Source organism: Diaphorina citri, unplaced genomic scaffold (genome assembly GCF_000475195.1).
Source record: "Diaphorina citri unplaced genomic scaffold, Diaci psyllid genome assembly version 1.1 scaffold1488, whole genome shotgun sequence".
NCBI lineage: Eukaryota > Metazoa > Arthropoda > Insecta > Hemiptera > Psyllidae > Diaphorina > Diaphorina citri.
The window spans coordinates 102,922-128,842 of record NW_007378914.1 but is presented as its reverse complement, the minus strand read 5'-3'; the positions used below and the strand labels follow the sequence as shown (position 1 = coordinate 128,842).

The window sequence follows — 25,921 nt, the reverse complement described above, 5'->3', positions numbered from 1 at the left end:
CGACCAATGAGTTATCATTTATACAAGGACAAGGGTTTTTTTTATAATAATAATAATTGAAAATGGAAAGAAACAAAACCTTAACATCCTGAAACGCTCTGTACAAAAAAAAGAAGAAAGATGTAGCTTTAAGAGTAAAAATAAACCAGTGGACAAATTCACATTTCGCAACCAAAGTGTATTTTTCACACTATGTAATTGTGAAAATAATTAATTAAATCATAAAAAAAACTCTTCAAACCCGACTACAACGGTCGCACACATTTATATGGTTTAAAAATAAACCAGTGGACAAATTCACATTTCGCAACCAAAGTGTATTTTTCACACTATGTAATTGTGAAAATAATTAATTAAATCATTTAAAAAAAAAAAAAACTCTTCAAACCCGACTACAAAAACGGTCGCACACATTTATATGGTTTCTCGCCAATCGGTCACCTCATATTGTTGCTCGTCTCGTGTTTTAACCGCACGTGATTGATCAAATTCGAACTCGTCGTGGCCCTGTAGTTACAATGTGAACATTTATACGGTCTCTCTCCCGTATGCGTCCTGTAGTGCGACTTGAGAGCGGACTTCTGTATAAACGAGGCTGAGCACTGCAAACATTTATATGGTTTCTCGCCGATGTGGCGCCGAATGTGATTGATCAGGTTGCTCTTGTACGAGCAGGAATAGTCACATTTGTAGCAGAAAATTTGATTCGACGGACCCGGAAAGTCGGGAAACCCCGTGGGCACTAAGCAGGGCATTTGCGGGCACTCGGCACAATGAGTTAGGAGAGAGAACACGTCGCTCGCAATCGAGCGGTGGCAACGTTTGCACCGTTCGAGGCGGTCTGAAAATAGATGAGGTGGGGGATGTTTCTTTTGAAAACGCCTGCTGTTTTAAGAAAAAGAAGCAATTATTCAGAAGCCACGACAATGAAAAATAAAACTCCTTCATGAGTTCAATGTTTTGAAGGACTGAAGATGTTTCCAAAATGATGGCTTCTAATGCTGATGGATCAGTTTGTGTTGAAAGCTCATTTTCTTCCTGTGGTATCGCGGTTTGTGTGACATTTTCTTCCGCTGATCCTGCTATATGGTATGAATATTCCATTGCTGAAGACATGTTCTCAAAATTATTTTTTGCAGTGCTTTCCACAACCGCTGGTCCTTCGAAACAATTTCCTTTTTCTACATTATAGGAATTTTCCTCTTCTGGACAAACACCTATTTCCATCTCAGTAACAGTGTTTCCTATTGATAATTCTTCAGGAATTATCACTCCATTTAATGTTGATACATTGCCAGCAAATTGTTCAATGGGAGTAGTTTGATCAACGATTTGTTCCGTTAGTAGTTGAGTTTCTGAATTCGGTTCATGGTATTTATTATAACTCGGTGTTTCACTACCACTTGACTCACTGAGTTCCAAAGGTTTGATTTTAGCTAATAGGTTCACTTGGTCCTCTTGATTCAAAGGTTTCAGAGAATAATCTACTTTACTGGAATTTGCACTATTTTCCAAAGTATTCTGTCTTGGATAATACTGACTACTTTGTATGTCACTAACATTTGTACAATCTTCATCGATAGGATCAAACAAAGAAGGCACATGCGTTTTTTGTACTCTGTTTTCATTACTTACACCTGTATTGACATTATTTACAACATGTGATGTTTCTCTTGAACTGGATGGAATGTTTTTACTATCACAAATCTCAACTGCAGAAGAAGTCGATGGTTTTGAATAACCAATGATATTTGGTTTGTCTTTGTACTTCAAGAGCATTTCTTTCAAACTCAAATTATTGTAATTTTTATTACACAATTTCAAATGATATACAAAGATATTCACATTTGTATTTACATAATTGCAACTGCTACACTTATGTAGCTCCGTTGTTTGCCCTGTACCTGACGTGGTGACGCTAGATGTATGAGCTGTCGTACTTGGTTTCTGTACTGCTGCATTACAGAATCTCAAATGGCGCAAAAACACATTGACATCAGGATGTTTGAAATTACAAAACTTACACGCGTCCACTTCTTTAGTTACCTTCTGTTTCCTAGGCCTTCCACGTTGAGCAACAGGTTTGAATTTACAAGCTTTCATGTGATTTCTCATCATTGTTTTACTAGAATTGGTATAGATATTACAGTATGTACATTTTTGAGTTTGTTGAGATATATCGTCTTGAGCAGACACAGGATCACAGATCACAGTAGGACATAGACTATTACATTCACTTGGAAGATTTTAAAGGAACAAAAAATGCTCGATAAAAAAATGAACAACAAAGATACATAATTAAACCTAGATAAAAGTATAGGTGATTCAATGGTAGCGTGCTCTACTTACGTACGGTTTACTTGTAGACAAAACGTAGACCTAAAATTTGGATTTTGAAATAAGAAGACATGCAGAGATAATATCATGCAATTAAGTTTGACCTTCTGGAATCTCTGGGAAAACTTGCGTTTTTTTTCCCCTTTTTAAGCGCTTTAAAACTTTAGTTTTAAGACCTCAAACAAACAGATTTCAGAACTTAGTGACCCGGTTCTGAAAGGAACTTTGCATTTTGCACTTCACATTTCGCAAAAATTCTGACGTGACAGCTAATATTTATATACGGGTACGGTAACCAATTAATCTTGAATTATCAAATCAAATGTCAATAATAATAATAACCATTAATTATTTGTGGTGAAACTCAGAGCCATTATTTGTGGTAAAGCTCAAAGCCTCTTCACAAATTTTGTGGATATCACAGCATTACTTAGAACGTCCTTTATCAAATTGGTCAAATTTATATTTTTTTCTTTTTACTCCGGTAATGCCGAGTGACCAGCACTCGGTGAAAGCGGATACTCCGTTTTCTTCACGAGTGCACCCTGTATTCCAAGAACAGAACCGTAAAAACTTTGTTGATAGAGGGAACTGTAACTGCTAGGGTCTAATCGTCCCGAAAGTGAAGAGAAAATAGGAGAAAGCCAGCAGCCAGCAGCTCGCAAGCCCCAGACGGGAATCGAACCCGCGGCCTAGCGCTTACAAGGTAGACGCGCTACCCTCCAACCTAACAAGGCTGGAATAATACTGTTTAATTAATGTGTTAAAAGTTTTAAAAAAATTTTCTTCTGTAATATTAGGTACGTCAGGACTTTTTCAAAGTGCGGAACGCAAAAGACTGAGTTTGTAGAACTTGGCGGGGATCAGACTCAAACTTATTCTCTACTCATAGATCACTCATCGAAAAGAAGAAAACAAAAGCAGGCATGGATAAATCTTACCTGGATTATCTTGCAGTGATGACAGATCTGTGTTGGCCAGAAAATCTCTGTACCGCTCCAGACCTGAAAAACGAGAAAAAAGGAAAACAATTGGATACGAAATTTTTTTCATACAAACTCACAAGTCTCAAGGTGTGTCCACACATAGTCGACCGGCCGTCGATCGATCTGTGTTGGCCAGAAAATCTCTGTACCGCTCCAGACCTGAAAAACGAGAAAAAGGGAAAACAATTGGATACGAAATTTTTTCATACAAATTCACAAGTCTCAAGGTGTGTCCACACATAGTCGACCGGCCGTCGATCGATGTGTACTGAACCTCACTTGGAAGATTTTAAAGGAACAAAAAATGCTCGATAAAAAAATGAACAACAAAGATACATAATTAAACCTAGATAAAAGTATAGGCGATTCAATGGTAGCATGCTCTACTTACGTACGGTTTACTTGTAGACAAAACGTAGACCTAAAATTTGGATGTTGAAATAAAAAGACATGCAGAGATAATATCATGCAATTAAGTTTGACTGGAATCTCTGGGAAAACTTGCGTTTTTTTTCCCTTAAGCGCTTTAAAACTTTAGTTTTTTGACCTCAAACAAACAGATTTCAGAACTTAGTGACCCGGTTCTGAAAGCAACTTTGCATTTTGCACTTCACATTTCGCAAAAATGCAGATAAAGAAAGAAAAAGATAATCTTTTTGAGGTCTCAAGTATGTCAGGCACATCCTTTTTATAGAACTTTTTGAGACCCTACCTACACCAAGTCAATGACCCCAAGTACCAGTACCCCAAAAGAGAAAATAAAAACCAAGGAAGAACACTCACCATCATCACTATGAACACTATTGGCGACGCTGCCTCCCCCTCCACATCTCCGCTCACTCCCATCACCTCCATCCTCTCCTCCCTCCTCCTCATTATACTCCATCTCATCTTCCATGTCCTCTTGAGAAGAATCCAGTGTCTTGCCGCCTCCCGGGTATTTGCCGCCCATACTGGCACGAGCCAGAGCACTAGCAGCGTTGAACGCAGCTACAGCTGCCGCACTCGTGTCAAACTTCCCCTCGCCTGAAGGGGAGAATAGCTTTCCCTCGCCGCCAGACTGAGGAAACCCCGCGCTGTTCAGCTTAGCGAACGCGAACGCCGTGGCTGCCGGAGAGGCCGGGTCAAACTTGCTAAAGTCAAGCGGAACAGACGCTTCCATCCCGCCAGGAGATCCTTCCCCGCCACTCATATTCAGCCCAGGGAAATTAACATTGTTCATCTTGAGAATCTGTCGCATTTTCTCTTGAAACTCGGTGAATTTCTCCATATTCAGCTCGTTCAGTTTTCGCTTGGCCACTTCCTCGGCACTGGCCAGGGCTGCAGCGGATGGAGGCTCCCCGCCCCCGTTAGGACCCGTCACCACTGGTTCATCACTCGGATCTCCCACGGAACCACCCGACGCACCTTCGTCACTTTTCACCGCGAGATCATTATCGTGCGCACTAGAATTGTTGACCGACCCGAGTTCCGACGATGGTTCACGATCGTTACCGAACGCGTTTCCGACCGCGGGCGGCGCCGGGGGTCCCGAGTGATTCTTGATATGGTGGTTGTTATTAAATAGTTCTACTTTCTTATTGGATAGATCTTCCCCTAGCTCTGCCTGGGCACACATGCTCGGTGTGAGGGGTGCGTTGCCATACAGAGGATCTCTCAGACTACCAGGAGGTCCTTCTTCTATTTTAGTTTCCAGGAGTTCGCCAGGGGAGACCACATTCTCAAAGTTCTTCACCGGTGTGTTCAGTTTCCTTCGCTTTCCTCCGTGTACTTTATCATTTTCCTTCTTGATAAACAGTGCTGGGTTGAATGGTAGGCCCGGATACATGGGGGGTGTAATAGCGTTTGCATTCTGCAAAGGGCTGCGTGAGGGGGTAGGGAACATGTTAGGTGGGCTCGTGTATTTCTTACACTTCTTGTTTGGATTGGACAGGAGTTCATCTATTTTCCGCGGCTGCAGCACACAGGCCGGGGCTTGTGGTGGTTGTGGCGACTCTTCCTCATTCATAGAACTCTCAGACATAGACGCGACGTCACTGATTTTCTTATTCACGCCGCTATTATCCGTGAGACCTTTGATTTGCAGACTTTCGGCCGCTTTGAGGAAGGCGCCCAGTTGGTCTTGGGAGATGTTCACCTCACCGCGATACATGTACTCCATCATGGATTTGAGTTCGGTGTATTTGACATCTTTGAGAATGATGATCGGATGCTTGTCAAAGTGTTGGCTGAGCAATGTCTGTGGAACACAAGAAACAGAGATGCTGGAGATGAAAAAATGTGACACCACAGAAAATTTAAGTTTATACGACAACAAAACCAGTGTTTGTTGCAAAATCGCTAACTTGACCTAGCAGGGATAAAGTAGACACCCACGTCCTCCTACATAATACCTAATAAATTGTGGAAAGTAATATCCTACAATCCTAAAAGAAGCATAATAATATCTTGCATAATAGCATAATGGGATACTCTGAAGTGAATACATACGAGAATCTCTTTACTCTCTACATACACAATTCAAAGGAATTTTAATTGTGTTAAGCATAAATGTTTGTCACAAATGTCGTTCCCTGCTTAATGCACTACGCTAAATTTTATAACTTGACTTGGACTCGAACCACCAACCTCCAGATCCAAAGTCCACAGCGCTAACCACTACACCACTGAGGTTGGTTACATACACAAAAAAAAAAACTTATAGCCAGATAAAAGCCAAGGACATAACGGATATTTTCAAATGAAAAAATACTCCTAATTTCGAACGTATCATGGAATTATTCAATGCCAAAAAAGGGTCTATCTTCTGAAGAAGCCTTCAGTTGAAAAAGGCTCGTGTTTCAAAGGCCGTAACTCTGAAAATAATTATCAAAATCGATAAAAAATTATTGGAGAAGACCAATAAAATAGTTTTCTTTCATCCCATATAGAAAAAAAGTCGATTGGATAAAATTTAATTTTGTGATTTTTCAAAGATTTTGCGTGGACGTTCCCTTTAAACTTTTGTTATACTATGTTATTAAACCTATAAAATAAACGAGACCTTGTTTAGACTGCTGGGGAAAAGGGACTTTTTAGTCTCATTCGAGCAGGTCTATTCTATTTGATGATCTAAACTCCAAGTAGGTACCTAGCACCGAGACCTTGTTTAGACTGCTGGGGAAAAGGGACTTTTTAGTCTCATTCGAGCAGGTCTATTCTATTTGATGATCTAAACTCCAAGTACCTACTCTGTTTTTAACCTAAGAAAGTGTCCATGTTATAATGTTATATACTAGGTAGGTGATGTTTTAAACAAGATAAGAAGAGACAATTAGACATGACTGCACTTCAATTTGGTATACTGAAGTTGACATTGATTGAAGGAACCATGCCCAAATGGCTTTTTATCAAAGTTTGAATCAACAATGGAAGCTTGTTTGTTTTTATTGAGACTTTGGATTGTTTCAAGTATTGAATGAAGGCTGTTATGCCAGTGCAAAGGAAACCAATATGTTAAAGCACCTAAAAAAAAAAATCCTCTAAGCTGACAACATTCCAAATAAAGCACTAAGTACTTATAAATGCAAAATAATTGTCAAGCTGAAAGTCTGAACTCCCTTTGTTTGTTCCATTACTTCTGTAGCTACACCTACCTAAGCACATATCACTTTGATTTTGATTAAATTCAAGTAAACAAGTTAGTGCTAGTTTCAGGTGATAAGGCATTTACCCCAAGTTGCCAGCACAGCAATGTTTAGTTTAATGGTTTATTAGAAAATGTTTCTGGCATACCTCGTTTTGGTATTGGTAGCGACACCTATGGGGTATATTGTGAAGCTTTATCAAAATTTAAAATGGCTCGATTTTCCCGGGTCTTTCAAATTTTGATTAAATAGGTACCTACCTACCTATTTATGATTTATGCCTAATTTTCTACCCCTTTTTTCGTGTTTTGTGTGTTTTTAAAAAAAGTGTTTTCAATTTCCCTTGCTCTATTCTCAATTTAGCTCTGATTATTTTCAATAGAATGATTAAATTCAGCATAAATATTCAACACATACTTTCTTGAAATTCTTTCATTAAATTTTGCACTGACCTATGGTGGTCTTATACCTAGCTAGGGTCCTTTTTTCACAGTTCACTAAGCGACTACTGCATAATCCCACCCAGAAGAAAATGCTATAGGTAGGTAATCGATTAAATTCAGCATAAATATTCAACACATACTTTCTTGAAATTCTTTCATTAAATTTTGCACTGACCTATGGTGGTCTTATACCTAGGGTCCTTTTTCACAGTTCACTAAGCGACTACTGCATAATCCCACCCAGAAGAAAATGCTATAGGTAGGTAATCATCTCACAACACCCCAAAAAAAAACAAAAAAAAAAAAAAAAAAAAAAAAAAAAAAAAAAAAAAAAACATCGAAAATTTCAACCGATAACATTACATTCCTTCTTATGGGTAATGAAAGAAAATAAAAAAGTGGTGGTTAAGACTACAAAATTGCATTTTAATAGCTTAATAGTTTGATAGTAAGGAAGTATGCACATAACGTAGGTATTGTAGTCAGCCCAGTTAGCTTGGAAGGTAGCGCGCCTGCCTCATAAGCGCTAGGTCACGGGTTCGATTCCTGCCCGTGAGTTTTGAAAGTTAGTTTGTGTTTACTGGTTCCTTTCCGCCTAATGCTATCCAAATGTCGCACCTGCCTTTGAAGGAAATCTAAGGAAATAAAACAAGGCAGAACACATGGGTGAGAGTTCTGCTATGAATGCTGTTTGATATTACAAACCAACAGATTACCAACTTCCTGAGGAACTGAGAACCTTAGGTAATCATATGGCATTTGAGATCACATTTTAAATGCAAAATTTACCTAAAAAAATACAAAAAAAAAATGCAAGAGAATGGTTGCAATGAAAGTGGTTTGAAAGTGTTGAGCTGTGGAAACTCAGGCTAAATAAAATTAACAAAATAATGTACCTAGATTTATATTTAAAAAAACTATAATTAAGCATAAACATAATATTATAGTAAGGAAGTAAACAAGTTAGTGCTAGTTTCAGGTGATAAGGCATTTACCCCAAGTTGCCAGCACAGCAATGTTTAGTTTAATGGTTTAAAAGTGAATGTACAATAATGTTCGTGGCAATGTACAATGAAGTAAACAAGTTAGTGCTAGTTTCAGGTGATAAGGCATTTACCCCAAGTTGCCAGCACAGCAATGTTTAGTTTAATGGTTTATTAAAGTGAATGTACAATAATGTTCGTGGCAATGTACAATATTATCGATTTTCCTAGGACCTAGAGAGCATTAATGTGTGAATTATTATAGAGAACTGAAAAAAAAAGTTTCAATTAAGAACCTAAAAAAAGTGATCCGTCTTCGGTCATGAAATCAATGATTCCGGCGTGAACGACCTGGTATTCCAGAGTTTAAAAAGCCTTATATGAAGAAAAAACAATATTCGCATAAAACATCGCAGATTATAACATACATATCTGATTTTGACTTACTATAAAATATTGGGGGGGGGGAAATCAATGTTAAGTAATGTCCATTACATTTCCTATGCCTATTGAGCGCCTACTCTTGTATGGCAACAATAACCCTAAGATAACACAAAATATATAAAAAAAAAATGAAAAAAATCAATGTTAAGTAATGTCCATTACATTTCCTATGCCTATTGAGCGCCTACTCTTGTATGGCAACAATAACCCTAAGATAAACAAAATATATAAAAAAAAAATAAACACAAACTTTCTACTCAAAATAGCTGTTATGGATTTCATTTGATCAAATGCCAAGAAAACATCAGACTACAGATATTTACACACACACTGTCAACAAAACATTGGCTCTCTCTACAAAGTCTACATCTAAACTGTGTACCCCAAGAAAACATCAGACTACAGATATTTACACACACACTGTCAACAAAACATTGGCTCTCTCTACAAAGTCTACATCTAAACTGTGATTTTAATTGTGTTAAGCATAAATGTTTGTCACAAATGTCGTTCCCTGCTTAATGCACTACGCTAAATTTTATAACTTGACTTGGACTCGAACCACCAACCTCCAGATCCAAAGTCCACAGCGCTAACCACTACACCACTGAGGTTGGTTACATACACAATTCAAATTAATACTATAATTTCCAATCAATGAAACAGACCAGACATTGTTTTCGGTATCCTATCCAGGAGGTTTAAAACCCCCTAAGGCTAAAATCAGGAGCAGAGAGCATGGCACACAAAGCATCAAGCAGGTACATAGGTGGATTCAAACCATAAAGTGCTGAGAGAGCTTACTCATACAATTATTACTTTTTTAAAAATCAATAAAGGTCTACTGTTTTAAAGATAAAAAACACTCAAGATGACAATTGTGAATGTGGTGCAACACAGGATGAACAACATCTTCTCAACTGTGAACAATTAGAGAATACCTGCACACACGACCTCTGAAACGACGTTTTATAGTAAATCTTCTCTTGCAAATGGTAAAATGCCATCTGTTTCGTAAAATCTTAAATCTGGTGAAAATGTTTCTGGCATACCTCGTTTTGGTATTGGTAGCGACACCTATGGGGTATATTGTGAAGCTTTATCAAAATTTAAAATGGCTCAATTTTCCCGGGTCTTTCAAATTTTGATTAAATAGGTACCTACCTACCTACCTACCTATTTATGCCTAATTTTCTACCACTTTTTCGTGTTTTGTGTGTTTTTAAAATTTCCCTTGCTCTTTCAATTTCCCTTGCTCTATTCTCAATTTAGCTTTTCAATTTCCCTTGCTCTATTCTCAATTTAGCTCTGATTATTTTCAATAGAAGAAATTTTTTTGCACATAAGCAGAAATGCTGGTCGCCACTTTCCATACTTTTTCGATTCTCATCCAATAGTTCGAGCGACGGGAAACCAACACTTTACACACACACACCACCACAAGTAAAACTTTTACACAAGAAAATTACAAACTTATTTAATTACACTAAAAAAATAGGAACTTTATATTGTTTAAAAAATGACTAAAATTAGATTAATAAAACCCCTACATTTGTGAAGAATTTACATTGAAAAAACGGTGTGAAAACAGAAATTAATTGAATTCTCCTAATAACTTTCCAAGTTTTGTGTTGTGAGAATTTCCCGAATTAAAAAAAAAGCTCTCTCCCTCTCTGTCTGATTTGTGTTTCACTCCATTTTCTCTCTCGCTCTTTCCCATTATAAACAAGAGAAGATTTACAATGTTGCCAAGTCGTGTCCGAATATTACCACACTTCGTAGCTTCGTACAAGTGTGACGAATTTAAATACCTCAGGCCCGTTTTAAAAGAGAAAACTTTTCCCCAATTTAAGGAATTTTCGCTGTGTTTTGGGACGATTTTTGAAAAATCTACAACAAAATTTGTTCTCCAAGTGTGACGAATTTAAATACCTCAGGCCCGTTTTAAAAGAGAAAACTTTTCCCCAATTTAAGGAATTTTCGCTGTATTTTGGGACAATTTTTGAAAAATCTACAACAAAATTTGTTCTCTGCTTATTTAAATCAAATAAAATTACTAAAAACCATACTTTAATCAACTACACCAGTCTATTAAATACGGGGTCATCGAAGCCCCTTAAGCTTTACCTAATTTTGCTCCTGAAAACTTTTTCATTTTCACAAAACACGATGCAAAAATGGTATTGCTGGCGCTACCTATCGGATTTCTTGTGAACCTAATTTTCTACATGCAACTCATGTAAGGTTGATGAAAAATTGGTTTTTTCGATGAAAATCTTTAGAATTAATGATCTTTTCCTGTCGAATAACAACAGAATATTCCTCTGAAACGAAAACTTTTTCATTTTCACAAAACACGATGCAAAAATGGTATTGCTGGCGCTACCTATCGGATTTCTTGTGAACCTAATTTTCTACATAGGTTGATGAAAAATGGGTTTTTTCGATGAAAATCTTTAGAATTAATGATCTTTTCCTGTCGAATAACAACAGAATATTCCTCTGAAACTACGTTTTATAGTAAATCTTCTCTTGCAAATGGTAAAATGCCATCTGTTTCGTAAAATCTTAAATCTGGTGAAAATGTTTCTGGCATACCTCGTTTTGGTATTGGTAGCGACACCTATGGGGTATATTGTGAAGCTTTATCAAAATTTAAAATGGCTCAATTTTCCCGGGTCTTTCAAATTTTGATTAAATAGGTACCTACCTACCTACCTACCTATTTATGCCTAATTTTCTACCACTTTTTCGTGTTTTGTGTTTTTAAAAAAGTGTTTTCAATTTCCCTTGCTCTATTCTCAATTTAGCTCTGATTATTTTCAATAGTGGGTGAGAGTTCTGCTATGAATGCTGTTTGATATTACAAACCAACAGATTACCAACTTCCTGAGGAACTGAGAACCTTAGGTAATCACTTGGCATTTGAGATCACATTTTAAATGCAAAATTTACATAAAAAAAAAAAAATAATAATAATAATGAAACCTAACTAACTCAAGAGAATGGTTGCAATGAGAGTGGTTTGAAAGTGTTGAGCTGTGGAAACTCAGGCTAAATAAAATCAACAAAATATCAAAATAATGTGCCTAGATTTATATTAAAAAAAAAAACTATAATCAAGCATAAACATAATATTATAGTAAGGTAAAACACCCAGTCATCGACACCCTTAAGGATTTTTTCATTTTTAATTTGCTATAACTCGTCCATTTATTGAGGTAATTAAGTGATTATAGACTTTTTTTAATTGTTATATACTTTTCTTTAAAACTGATTAATTTCCAATTCAATAACATTAACCATGTCTTCAGAATTAACTGATTTATCAGAAAACCCCTGTTGTTTCTATAATCGTCACTTTTTGAGAGTGCTTGTTGAAATTTTCGGAACCTTCTGTATGAGTAATCGCCCTATGTTGTAACCAGTACTATGAGTACTTATCTTACCTACAATGAATGATATTTTTAAAGCAGTCCAATGTTTTTTTACTTTCTATTATTTTAAATATTATTATTACTTATCAATCTTATCATTATTACTTTTATTCTTTCTTTACATACTATTGTTACTGTCAATATTTAATTACTTCTACTCAATAACATTAACCATGTCTTCAGAATTAACTGATTTATCAGAAAACCCCTGTTGTTTCTATGATCGTCACTTTTTGAGAGTGCTTGTTGAAATTTTCGGAACCTTCTGTATGAGTAATCGCCCTATGTTGTAACCAGTACTCTGAGTACTTATCTTACCTACAATGAATGATATTTTTAAAGCAGTCCAATGTTTTTTTACTTTCTATTATTTTAAATATTATTATTATTACTTATCAATCTTATCATTATTACTTTTATTCTTTCTTTACATACTATTGTTACTGTCAATATTTAATTACTTCTGCTCCTGAAAAATAAATACCTATCATGTAAGTAACAGGTAAAAGATACCTAAGTATGTACACTAAAATAATTTTAAATGTAAAATTAGATCAAAAGGTACTTGAACAGTATGTAGGTAGGTAAGTAAGTAGGTAACTACATTATTGTACTCGAATTTCTTTCTAGATTACTGAGGGTAGGTAGTATTTTAGACCTTTTTTTCCAAAAAGAAAGTGCAATCTCAGGCTTAAAATTTGGAAAATCATCACTTTCTAATCTACATTTTTTTTTTCTTTAATACCTACTACCCTTAAGTACCTATGTACCTACCTACCTATTTCAGTCTTTTTCAATCTAATATTTTTTTTATATATTTTCTATTACTTAAGTAGAAAGAATTTTCTACTAAAAAAGAAAAAGTAGGTTTGGAGTGATTTCTCTAGCTTTTGACTTCCTCTTGACTTTTGCCATTTTTAATCTAAGAATTAAACAAAGTACCTAAGTAGATACCAATTATTCATTAATTACTCACCACTATTTTATGATTTAAAACCAAAAAATATTAAATAAGATGGTAAAATAAAAAGAAATTCGAACAATGGTACATTTGAGAAAACATTCATGTGAAATACTTGTTACCCGGGACGATTATTTCTACACCGTTCGGAATTCCGACACTGCACCTTTTTTTACCATTTATTTAAAAAGTATTCACATAAAATTATTGCAATGCATTTAAATCTATTGAGAATTATGTTTTAAGTCCAGAAAAAATGAAAAAGTCACTTGAAAGCTCAATACACAGTCTACAAACCTTAGCTACGAAACTCAGTTTCTTAAGGGAAAAAACAGACAATTGTGAAAAAACGTTGGTTCCTCTCGAAGCACAATTTTCAAACTGATTTTTTTCAATGTTTACAAACATCAGCTGATTTTGATGTATGAGAAGTTAAACACAAATCGTCTGGAAAATCGTTTAAAATTATCAGGGGTTCTCAAAAATGGCACGTTTCCTTATTTTTGGCGCTTAAATAAAAAAATGCCGATTTTCGGTACGAAGACGGTGACTAGGTGTTTTACCTTAAAACACAGCAAGAAACCTATAATCAAGCATAAAAAGAAACCTATCATAATCAAGCATAAATCATTAACATTGGCAGAAGAAGAAACATTTGGAGGAAGCTTTGAAGAAAATATAAAGCAAGTGAAAGAGAAAGCAAAGATAGCATGAAGAAATTATGAAATGTCTGTATGTGTAAAACTTGAATAAATGTAAAAATAGGTACAATAAAATAAAGCATGTATAAAGCACACACAAGCACAGTGAAACTCCATTAGGGGGGAAGAGAACAGGAATCTATTTTTAGCCCATCTGGTGAAGTGAACACATTTGTAAGTTTAGTGTACACTCAGGGCATATTATTCTCACTTCCACCAGACCTCATGCTATGAAAATACTTTCTTAAAGTTGGATACAAAAATAAACCCTTGTGGAATTTTGAACATAAAAATAGCTGGTTCAAGACTTAGCTCCCTGTTCATACAGTTTATTAATGAAAAAGGGGCTGGATTTTTATTATTACTGAGAACTTTTTAATGAGTTGGTTCTATGGATAAACCCTCATTGCCTTTTGAATACAAAAATAGCTGGTTTAGGATTCAGGTGTTTTACTATTCAAGCAGTCAGTTTTTTCCATGGAAAAGAACCAAGTACTTAGCTAAAATGTTGTAAGTACAACTTGGAAGAGATTTTATTCTTCTTATGAGAATATGAGACTCAACTTTCCTCAACTTTTTTAGTTGGGTTAGTTTAGTACTTAGCTAAAATGTTGTAAGTACAACTTGGAAGAGATTTTATTCTTCTTATGAGAATATGAGACTCAACTTTCCTCAACTTTTTAGTTGGGTTAGTTTGGTTTTATGTTGTAAGTACAACTTGGAAGAGATTTTATTCTTCTTATGAGAATATGAGACTCAACTTTCCTCAACTTTTTTAGTTGGGTTAGTTTGGTTCTAAACTGATAGTCAAATAAGCATAGACTTTGAGACAAAATTCATACAAAGGAAATGGATAGTTTTGACAGTGACAACCTAAAGCAACAGTTTTGTTTAGGTACACATTTTGTGGATTCACCATGTTTTAAATAAACTTATTAGGTAGGTACCTAGTCATAGGTACTTTAGGAATCAACATTATTTGCAATACAGATTGATGTGTAAAATTTGTTGTTTGTAAGTTTAAAATTCCTTATTCTATGATCAGTAATTTCCCTAATAAACTTATTAGGTACCTAGTCATAGGTACTTTAGGAATCAACATTATTTGCAATACAGATTGATGTGTAAAGTTTGTTGTTTGTAAGTTTAAAATTCCTTATTCTATGTTCAGTAATTTCCCACAATTGAGGAAAATCATGAGCTTTCTTGTCATTGAAATGATCAGTAAAATTGTTTACTTTTTCATTACGAGGAATGATTATCAAATTTCCATGTTTCAGAATCAGAAGAAGAATGTAGATTTCAATTGAAAATATAACCCAGCAATAATCAAGCATGAGTAGCAAATGTAGGAATCTATTCCATTGAGTATGGATAATCAAACTTTTCATCCTCCTATGTGAAATATCTATGGAAAAATAAGTAAAATGGATGAAACCATGACTAATTTGGTAGATAATCAAGTCTATGTAAAGATACCAATATGTTTGGCATTAGAAAAACTTTTCATCCTCCTATGTGAAATATCTATGGAAAAATAAGTAAAATGGATGAAACCATGACTAATTTGGTAGATAATCAAGTCTACGTAAAGATACCAATATGTTTGGCATTAGAGATCTCATGTACTGAGCTAGTGCTAGGGATAAGGTATCTCTCTACTTACAGCAAAGTATGGACTGCAAGCTGATAACAGAACTTTGTGGGCTTGTATGGTTTTTCCTTCGGCAGATAGGGCACAGTCTACCAGGGTCGAGCTATTCAGCAAATTGTGAAACACAGATATCAAAGTGTTTTGATGATTGTTCCATCGTAAACAGAAATGCTGGTCGCCACTTTCCATACTTTTTCGATTCTCATCCAATAGTTCGAGCGACGGGAAACCAACACTTTACACACACTCAGGGTCAGAAGAAAATCGTCGTGATGAGATGTGCATCTGTTTGCTTATGAGCAAGTTCTATGGCCATAAAAAATTCCAAGGTTGAGGTAAACTGGTCTCGAACTTGTAAGCTTATTCATTGAAAGCAAAGTAGAATTTAGATTTTAGGCTAGGAATCTTAATATTTATTTTTAAAAAAGATAAAATATTAAATTTGGTGATTGTAGGTATCAATTTAAAGTGCCTGAGTGGGATTCACGCTAGGTTTGCACGCCGAAGACCCCAGATTCGATTCCCGGCGGGATCAAAGTTTTTTGGCTCTGTGCTTGGAGGTGCTCTTTGCTTTTTCAGAAGTAACAGATAATTCATAATTTGGTTAGATTTTTTCCCTGTCTATTAATGATGATATAAATTGGGACAATCTTGTATCAATTTTTTTTGTTCTTTGTGTACTTATTGCACTTGGCACTGAGAGTAGGACAATGTAAAATGTCTCTGGCTAGTCTCTCAACCTGAATGAATGCAAACTGTTTAATAAATGGAGCCGATTCATAAGAACCATAATAATACACATATCCAATCCACTATATCAAATTTGTAAAGATGTTATTTTACACACAATCAATCATTTGTTTCACAGGTCATCAGACCAGAGTGTTTCAATGATAATGTGCTTGATTCTGGTCAAGTTGGGGACTTTGATTATGACTTATTTTGTTAGGTACTAATACTGTTATGTACCTTTTTTATGTTGGGTGTATGTGGTGGTGATGATATAAGAAGCTACATACCTGTCTACAGGATTATTGAAATTTGGTAATCAAGGGATTGGATTTTTTTTTTTTTTTTTTTAATTTATTTTAACTTCTACAAGCAATCTATGATTATATGTATTTATTATAAAAGTGAATGTACAATAATGTTCGTGGCAATGTACAATATTATCGATTTTCCTAGGACCTAGAGAGCATTAATGTGTGAATTTATTATTATAGAGAACTGAAAAAAAAAGTTTCAATTAAGAACCTAAAAAAAGTGATCTGTCTTCGGTCATGAAATCAATGATTCCGGCGTGAACGACCTGGTATTCCAGAGTTAAAAAAGCCTTAAATGAAGAAAAAACAATATTCGCATAAAACATCGCAGATTATAACATACATATCTGATTTTGACTTACTATAAAATATTGGGGGGGGGGAAATCAATGTTAAGTAATGTCCATTACATTTCCTATGCCTATTGAGCGCCTACTCTTGTATGGCAACAATAACCCTAAGATAACACAAAATATATAAAAAAAAAATAATAAACACAAACTTTCTACTCAAAATAGCTGTTATGGATTTCATTTGATCAAATGCCAAGAAAACATCAGACTACAGATATTTACACACACACTGTCAACAAAACATTGGCTCTCTCTACAAAGTCTACATCTAAACTGTGTACCTATATCTACCATCGACTCCAATATCCCTTGACATTCCACAGATGTCTGAGAATGTACTATTGATGACAACCCCGACATTCTTTACAAGGGACGCCTTTGCGATCGCCTTAGACAAGGATGAAGGAAAAACTTGAAAGAGAGAAAAAAAAATTGATCATCAATAATTGCATTTTTGAGCACACATAAAAAAAAATACCAAAAAAACTTCTAACTTCACAGTTAAAACACATCCACCCATAATGAACTTATGTGCATTTTTTTTTTTAATGATAAAAATGGAAACCTACGTGCAGATCAATACATATTAGAGTTCCATATAAATACATATTAGAGTTCCATATTGAAATTCTTTATCAATATTAGAGTTCAATATCAATATTAGAGTTCGATATCAATATTAGAGTTCCATATTAATATTAGAGTTCGATGTCAATATTAGAGTAGGTCAGGGTCAGAGTAGGTACAACAAATAGGGTAGGTAATAAAGCTTTGCTTTTGCTGATATCACTATTATTGTGGTCAAATTCTCATACTATATTGAGGTTCGATATCAATATTAGAGTAGGTCAGAAGAAAATCGTAAGCAATTGGAGCAATTCGTCAGACCTATTCATTGGAAGCAAAGTAGAATTTAGATTCTAGGAACCTTAATATTTATATTTGAAAAAAGATAATATTAAATCAGGGTCAGAAGAAAATCGTCGTGATGAGATGTGCATCTGTTTGCTTATGAGCAAGTTCTATGGCCATAAAAAATTCCAAGGTTGAGAGGTAAACTGGTCTCGAACTTGTAAGCTTATTCATTGGAAGCAAAGTAGATTTTTGGTGATTGTAGGTATCAATTTAAAATGCCTGAGTGGGATTCACGCTAGGTTTGCACGCCGAAGACCCCAGATTCGATTCCCGGCGGGATCGAAGTTTTTCGGCTCTGTGCTTGGAGGTGCTCTTTGCTTTTTCATAAGTAACAGATAATTCATAATAATTTGATTAGATTTTTTTTTCCTCTCTATTTATGATGATACCTATAACTTGGGACAATATATAAATAGTATCAATTTTTTGTTCTTTGAGGAATTGCACTTAACACTGAGAGTAGGACAATGTAAAATCTCTCTGGCTAGTCTCTCAACCTGAATGAATGCAAACTGTTTAATAAATGGAGCCGATTCATAAGAGCTGCACCAGCCAAAAAACTTTCGTGCTATTCAGGCCGCGTTTACATCTCCTTCTCCCCGTAATACCTACTGAAGTGAGGCCTTTTTTTTATTTTTACGTAATCATGGTTTTTTTTTTTCATTGGCTCAATACTAAATTATCTGAGTTTATCAGAGGTACATATTATTCTTTATTCCTGCGGTAAGCGGGTTCGATTCCCGGCTGGAGCAAATTGAATATTTCCACATGCTTAATGGGATCAAGAGTGAATAATTATTCTTCTCAGGGAGGTACGAATACCCAAACAGCTACTCCGTTCAAAGTCTGCTAAATTTTATTACTCAGAAGACCCTTGAAAATTGAAAAAATAGAAAGTAAAAAAAAAAAAAAATCTCAACAAAAGCTGGTAAACGCGCTACCCTTCAAGCGAACTAGGTTGGATAAAAGACAATTTAATTTAGATACCTATTTCAAGAAGTTTATTATTATTAGTCGTCAGTCTAGGTAGCTTTTGGTTGATATCGCGTCTGCCTTGTAAGCGCTAGGCCGCGGGTTCGATTACCGCCCGGGGCGGATTTGATCCTGAACGGGTAATGTTCGTTCTCGGAATGACTGGCTCTCTCCTACCCTGTCTGTCTTTCTCTCTTTCTTTTCTCTTCGATTTCGGGACGATAAGACCCTAGCAGTGTCTTTGAGACAAAATTCATACAAAGGAAATGGATAGTTTTGACAGTGACAACCTAAAGCAACAGTTTTGTTTACACATTTTGTGGATTCACCATGTTTTAAATAAACTTATTAGGTACCTAGTCATAGGTACTTTAGGAATCAACATTATTTGCAATACAGATTACACATGTTCAGTAATTTCCCTACACAATTGAGGAAAATCATGAGCTTTCTCGTCATTGAAATGATCAGTAAAATTGTTTACTTTTTCATTACGAGAAATGATTATCAAATTTCCATGTTTCAGAATCAGAAGAAGAATGTAGATTTCAATTGAAAATATAACCAATATGTATTTATTATAATAGGCATGACCTCTACACATAAGTATATTTAAAATATCAATATTACACTTTTAATAATAAACATAAGCTTTACTTAGATAGATCATAATTTTGTTAATCTGTGATGGTGATTATGTGTCTATATTACAAAATGGAGGAGGATAATGATTCTAAAATAAAACATTGAAGTAGGTAAATAAACAAGAATATTTTTGAAAATATTGCAATTAACTTAAATAAAATAAAATGTTGTCTTTTTTGAAAAGACACAAATTAAAATATTACTAAATGAGTTCTTTATTCAATACATGTGTAACAAGAAATAAATATGAAGTTAAATGTATAGATTTTTCTGAATTTTGATCTAGGTGTTAAACAATTAAAGGGAACCGAAAGGATCTAATTGAGTACTTGCCACTGGTGGTTGGCCACTTGGGACTTGTCTTGGAGAGCCCATGAGTGGTGTTCCTCCACTAGACGGCATCATAGGCATGCGTGGAGCTCCCACTGGCTGTGCAGGGAATGCATTGTCAGTGTAGAATGGTGTCATACTCTGCCCCATGGGACGATAGTTTGCTCCTGTAGTGGCTGCCATGGGCTGTGGTGTCCAGCCTGCAGCACCAGTTGCAGTCTTCACTGGGGAATTCCACTGCATGTTTCCTTTGCCTGAGGGTTGAGCTGATTTATCAATGATCAAGTTATCTGCAAGAGATGCTAGACTACTGTCCAGATCTCCAGTAATGACTTTGGACTTGGGGGCAGGTGGTGTGGGTGCACTACCAAGAGCGCCTGGCACAGTACTAGGGGGAGGCATGGTCTTGCTTGGGTCCAAGTCACCAAACACAGAAGAGAAGGCTTTGTCTGACACAAAACTATCTTGCTGAACACTGGTTGTGTTCATGTTGAAACCATTGGAGGTCCACGCATTATTGACTGGAGGTTGAGACCCAGGTGCTGCAGCCCCAGTAAAGTCATCAACAAATGGATTGCCAAGTTGTAGAAGATCATCAGAAGGTTTTGATGTTTGGACTGGTTCAACAGAGGCAGGAGCAGAACCAAATAGATCAACAATAGGTTGAGTAGGAGATGCAAGGAACGGATTTGTACTTGCAGCATTAGAAGGCATACTGGATGTTGGACTGGATACTTTAGCTTTGTATTGATTTAGAATAGCTTCCTCTTCTGCCAGCGCTTGCTTCTTCAAGCTTTCCTCAAGATCTGCACCACTCACTGCAGAGAATGCACTGCTTGTCGTACTAAAACTGTTTACACCAGACTTGACATCATTGCGATGGGAAGCTTGTGTAGGAGTACCCGCAGCAGATTTCTTTCCTTCTAGTGTTGCCAAGTGTTGTTCTAGAGCTTCTAACAAACTACTAGGAGCTTTAGTTAAGTCTGGAATATCTCCTTTATCAATGCCCACATTCTCCGCAACCTTCAGAAACTCTGCCACTCTATCCATTCTGATCAGAAATTTCTTATACAGATCCAAAGCTTCCTTGCATTGTTTCTTATTCATATCAAAGTACTTTTCTAACAAGTTAATTATACTATCATTATACCCAGCAAACAAGCGTATCAAGTCACGGAACAATAACATGAAAGCTCCATTGATTACTCCATTTCTGAGATCTGAGTTATTGCAATCAAATTCTAAGAGTGCATCTATTTGACTTTGAAGTACTGGCAATGATTTTAATAATTTGTTAGCAGGCATGGTACGTAGCAAACCATCTTCTTTCCCACGTTTCACTTTACAAAAATCAAAAGCTACTGTTCTGTAAGAGAGAGATTTTTCATTGATATATCTTGAATATCGGTGTATAAATGGAGTCATGTCATAGCCATGGATTCCACTTTTATCTAGGAAATTTCCCAACTGAAGGGAGCAGTTACTGGAGGCTAAATATTGAGTGAATCTTTCATTTCCATAACACATGAGATGATGTATTGTGATCAAAGCTTTGAACACAACAACCGAGCTACTGTTCTGAGTTCTCTCAATGAGAAGTGTTGCAAGGTCTGGGATAGATACATTAGCTTCATTCGTACAATGCAACAAATAGTCAAGGTGCTTCTTCTTAGGTCCTATCAGTTCTTCTGTAGTAGCTTTGCATACAGCTTTGGCTAAACCTTGGCCAGCAAGACTGTGTTTAGCTGCCAAGAGACGGTCATTGATAGTTTGCCCGGCCATTTTGACACTCATTCTCTGACTTGAAGTGTTATCAGTAACAAGGAAAATCTATGATAAGAGATGAATTCAGCATCCTCCCCCTAAAAAACACGTACTAATTAAGTTCCTATCTCTGCTAACACTATAAGAACAAGAAATAATTACCCAAAACGAATAATGTTGCTACCTGTGAATGATGACTTTCCGACGAACCACTACGTCGTTGTCTTATTGAAAACAATTAGAAATGTGAGAGAATTTTCTTCGCAAGAGAAAAATTTAAACAACTTGAAAATTTTCCAAATCGATAATCAGTGAACGAGTGTTGAGAACTTGAAACCGCGTATGACAAGTTACAAGTTTTCAGTGAAAAATTTAAACAACTTGAAAATTTTCCAAATCGATAATCAGTGAACGAGTGTTGAGAACTTGAAACCGCGTATGACAAGTTTTCATGAAGAGAGCTGTGTTGTATTGTAGAATGTAGATGCTTGATGCTTCTATGCAGTTTGTATTTTAGATGGAATTTGAAAAAGTATTGTGCAGTACAGTATGAGGAAAACTTTGGATTTTATTTGTTTACCAAATGCAGTTCTCTCATTGGTCAAAATTTTCAGAGCAAGTTGTTTACTATTCTCAGTGTCGAATACCACTTTGTATTTTAGATGGAATTTGAAAAAGTATTGTGCAGTACAGTATGAGGAAAACTTTGGATTTTATTTGTTTACCAAATGCAGTTCTTTCATTGGTCAAAATTTTCAGAGCAAGTTGTTTACTATTCTCAGTGTCGAATACCACAAAAAAACATGGAAAAATTTAAACAACTTGAAAATTTTCCAAATCGATAATCAGTGAACGAGTGTTGAGAACTTGAAACCGCGTATGACAAGTTACAAGTTTTCAGTTTTCATGAAGAGAGCTGTGTTGTAGATGCTTCTATGCAGTTTGTATTTTAGATGGAATTTGAAAAAGTATTGTGCAGTACAGTATGAGGAAAACTTTGGATTTTATTTGTTTACCAAATGCAGTTCTCTCATTGGTCAAAATTTTCAGAGCAAGTTGTTTACTATTCTCAGTGTCGAATACCACAGAGACTGTAGATCGAGCCCTTATTTTTTGTTTGCCTCATTTTCCGTCAGTGTTTCTGTAGTAGTGTTCGTGCTTTTGTAGTAACTAAGCATGTAGTCATTCTCACTGTAGTAAATCTACAAATGTAGTTTGCGGTCAGGTAGTCTTGCTTGGCATTATTTCCTTGTGTTTACAATTTTTGTCTTTGTGTTTGTAACAAGGATAGGCTAGATTCGGCTTGAGAAATACAAAAGAAAATCATAGATTTTACCAACGGAATTTTTCTTTTTCTTCTACGACTTCTAGATACCGAGATAAATCGATTTAAAAAATACCGGAAAATCGTAAACTTTGACGTCACGGCATACGCTCCCGTAGGCAATGACGTCATAATTCATGACTCTGGCTTCGTTTGTTTGTGCGCAAGCGTTTCTGCGCATTTTGACATGAAATCTGACGTCACAACTCTTAGCGTGTTTTGCCAACGAAGAAAAATTCGAGAAAAAAAAAGGCAACTTCGGACGAAGAAAAATTCGTGCACTGTGAACGGGCTGTAACCTTGTGCTCTTCGAACTTTTTCATTAGGACGGCAATTAAAAATTGAATTTTCGACCTTTTAAAGTTACTTTTCCGAGTTTTGACTCATTTTTAGCGTGTTTTGCCAACGAAGAAAAATTCGAGAAAAAAAAAGGCAACTTCGGACGAAGAAAAATTCGTGCACTGTGAACGGGCTGTATTGCTGTAACCTTGTGTATTACCATTCCCTATCACCTTCGCTTCCCCTGTCTGCTGTAAACCACTTGACGTTCTCTACCACCCAACCTCTCAGTTACATGTACCAGATTCCTTTTTTTTTTTTTTTAATTCTATATTTTTTTTTTTTTTTTTTTTTAAATCTATTTTCTTCTTTTGTACTATGAGTTTTTTCTTTTTTTTTTTTTTAAGCAAATTAATAAGTCAAGGTCATCACGACTTCACGACGGGGAATTTGCGCGTCCTTGAAAACTCCCCTCCAAGGTCAACTGGTCAGGCCGTCCACGTTTCAGCCAATCAGCCCTCGTTCCACGCCACTGGGCAACGCTCGACTTTTGGCTCGTTTTTGTTTTCAAAGCTGATTTTTTTTTAGCTGATAGCCTGAGATGATAGAGGTCGCGCTAAATCAGCTGATGGTGACGCTTTGGAAAAGCGCGACGCATGCGTGACAAATTGAAGGGAAAATAATTTCCCCTCCCTCAAAAAAAAAACCTCCCGCGACATTATATATGAATACACATATTGCATACAGGTACATATGTAGGACTTTGTAGGACTGTAGGTACGCCAATTGGAGGCTGAAAAGAGAAGAACAGAAGGAGGAGGAAGGAGGAAGAAGAAGTAGAGGAAGGAGGAGAAGAAGAAAGAGAAGAAGGAGAGAGAGAGAGAGAGGAGGAGGAGAAAAATAAATCTATTTTCTTCTTTTGTACTATGAGTTTTTTCTTTTTTTTTTTTTTAAGCAAATTAATAAGTCAAGGTCATCACGACTTCACGACGGGGAATTTGCGCGTCCTTGAAAACTCCCCTCCAAGGTCAACTGGTCAGGCCGTCCACGTTTCAGCCAATCAGCCCTCGTTCCACGCCACTGGGCAACGCTCGACTTTTGGCTCGTTTTTGTTTTCAAAGCTGATTTTTTTTTAGCTGATAGCCTGAGATGATAGAGGTCGCGCTAAATCAGCTGATGGTGACGCTTTGGAAAAGCGCGACGCATGCGTGACAAATTGAAGGGAAAATAATTTCCCCTCCCTCAAAAAAAAAACCTCCCGCGACATTATATATGAATACACATATTGCATACAGGTACATATGTAGGACTTTGTAGGACTGTAGGTACGCCAATTGGAGGCTGAAAAGAGAAGAACAGAAGGAGGAGGAAGGAGGAAGAAGAAGTAGAGGAAGGAGGAGAAGAAGAAAGAGAAGAAGGAGAGAGAGAGAGAGGAGGAGAAAAAGAAGAGGAAGAAGAAGGAAGAGGAGAAGGAAAAAGAAGAGAGAGGGCGCATTGATTTTTCATCAACCCCCCACGCCTCCCCTCAGCGCTTTCAAAAAGTGGGGGAGTAAGAGGCAGCCCACAGGATACCCTTCTTCCTGCACATACCTTCCTCTCGTCTCTTTATCTCCCCTCTCCCTCAATATTTCATTATGTAAACACCAGAGTTTTCATGACGTGTTTTTCTATTTTTCCGTATTTTCCTCTAGTTAGTCAGATAGTAGGCCAAGCAAGGGACCATATGTTTTTCCGATCAACAGTGGTTGTGTGAAAAGAGAAGAACAGAAGGAGGAGGAAGGAGGAAGAAGAAGTAGAGGAAGGAGGAGAAGAAGAAAGAGAAGAAGGAGAGAGAGAGAGAGGAGGAGAAAAAGAAGAGGAAGAAGAAGGAAGAGGAGAAGGAAAAAGAAGAGAGAGGGCGCATTGATTTTTCATCAACCCCCCACGCCTCCCCTCAGCGCTTTCAAAAAGTGGGGGAGTAAGAGGCAGCCCACAGGATACCCTTCTTCCTGCACATACCTTCCTCTCGTCTCTTTATCTCCCCTCTCCCTCAATATTTCATTATGTAAACAGCAGAGTTTTCATGACGTGTTTTTCTATTTTTCCGTATTTTCCTCTAGTTAGTCAGATAGTAAGCCAAGCAAGGGACCATATGTTTTTCCGATCAACAGTGGTTGTGTGGGAGATTTTCCGTGAAAATCAATCACAGTCGGAAAATCCGCACGCAACACGGAAAACCAGGAGATGGGTAGAGCTTTTTTGAATTTTCAATTGGACGTAGGAGGTGAAAAATTGGAACCCTGGAATGAGCAGAGCAAAGATTAAAGTCCTCTTTTTAGTCCCTCTTTCAGAGCAACTTGGAGAGCTACCAACTAATCTACTGATTGAGCAATACGATAAAGAGATCTTCTGTCTTGCCCCACGACCTGAAGGCGTAGAACATATCAATTGACAACCTCCTTTTATACAAGCAGCTAAATGGATTCTCCACTAATCGATATCCCAACAGAATCAACTGAAACCAACAGCCTTCTTGATGATTATCTCCAGGGCCTGAACCAAAGTATAGAAAAACTAATGGATAAGGAACAAGCTGGAGTTACGAAAGAAAATCCAACAGGATCAGAGGGATTCAAATCAACATCTGGAACAACAACAACAAAAACAATAATTGGGGCAAGCAATCTTGTACTACTAATAGACGACAGTGCAGACCAAGTGCTAACTATAGAGGACATTGGAAAA

General features: G+C 36.4%; 3 protein-coding genes and 1 long non-coding RNA gene across 4 annotated transcripts in view; 1 reads left to right on the top strand and 3 right to left on the bottom strand.

The window, feature by feature from the left end:
• The window catches only part of LOC103516098 (longitudinals lacking protein-like), a 30,735-nt gene extending 14,908 nt beyond the window's left edge, over positions 1 to 15,827 (bottom strand). Inside the window, exons 1-3 of the mRNA XM_008481052.3 lie at positions 15,585 to 15,827; positions 4,107 to 5,562; positions 3,279 to 3,341 (exon numbers count right to left, since the gene is read on the bottom strand). Coding sequence (XP_008479274.1) covers positions 3,279 to 3,341; positions 4,107 to 5,562; positions 15,585 to 15,761 — 1,696 coding nt within the window. The 5' untranslated portion in view covers positions 15,762 to 15,827. The remainder of the gene's footprint in view (positions 1 to 3,278; positions 3,342 to 4,106; positions 5,563 to 15,584) is intronic.
• Positions 293 to 950, bottom strand: LOC113470283 (protein krueppel-like). Its single transcript, XM_026828595.1, has one exon. The coding sequence runs from the start codon at positions 753 to 755 to the stop codon at positions 438 to 440; it is 318 nt and encodes a 105-aa protein (XP_026684396.1). The 5' UTR covers positions 756 to 950; the 3' UTR covers positions 293 to 437.
• On the top strand, positions 15,826 to 18,241 carry LOC113470284. The gene is made up of 2 exons (XR_003393390.1): positions 15,826 to 15,901; positions 18,014 to 18,241. It is a non-coding gene; the product is annotated as an uncharacterized LOC113470284 (long non-coding RNA).
• A 1,329-nt stretch (positions 18,242 to 19,570) lies between these two features.
• Positions 19,571 to 21,953, bottom strand: LOC103516095 (phosphatidylinositol-binding clathrin assembly protein LAP). Its single transcript, XM_008481049.3, has one exon. It carries the CDS (start codon positions 21,622 to 21,624, stop codon positions 19,798 to 19,800), a length of 1,827 nt encoding a protein of 608 aa, XP_008479271.1. The 5' UTR covers positions 21,625 to 21,953; the 3' UTR covers positions 19,571 to 19,797.
• Positions 21,954 to 25,921: the final 3,968 nt, after the last annotated feature.

Excerpts from the sequence above, each read along its gene's own strand:
- LOC103516095 (XM_008481049.3), bottom strand. The coding sequence starts at position 21,624 with ATGAGTGTCAAAATGGCCGGGCAAACTATCAATGACCGTCTCTTGGCA.
- LOC113470283 (XM_026828595.1), bottom strand. The coding sequence starts at position 755 with ATGCCCTGCTTAGTGCCCACGGGGTTTCCCGACTTTCCGGGTCCGTCG.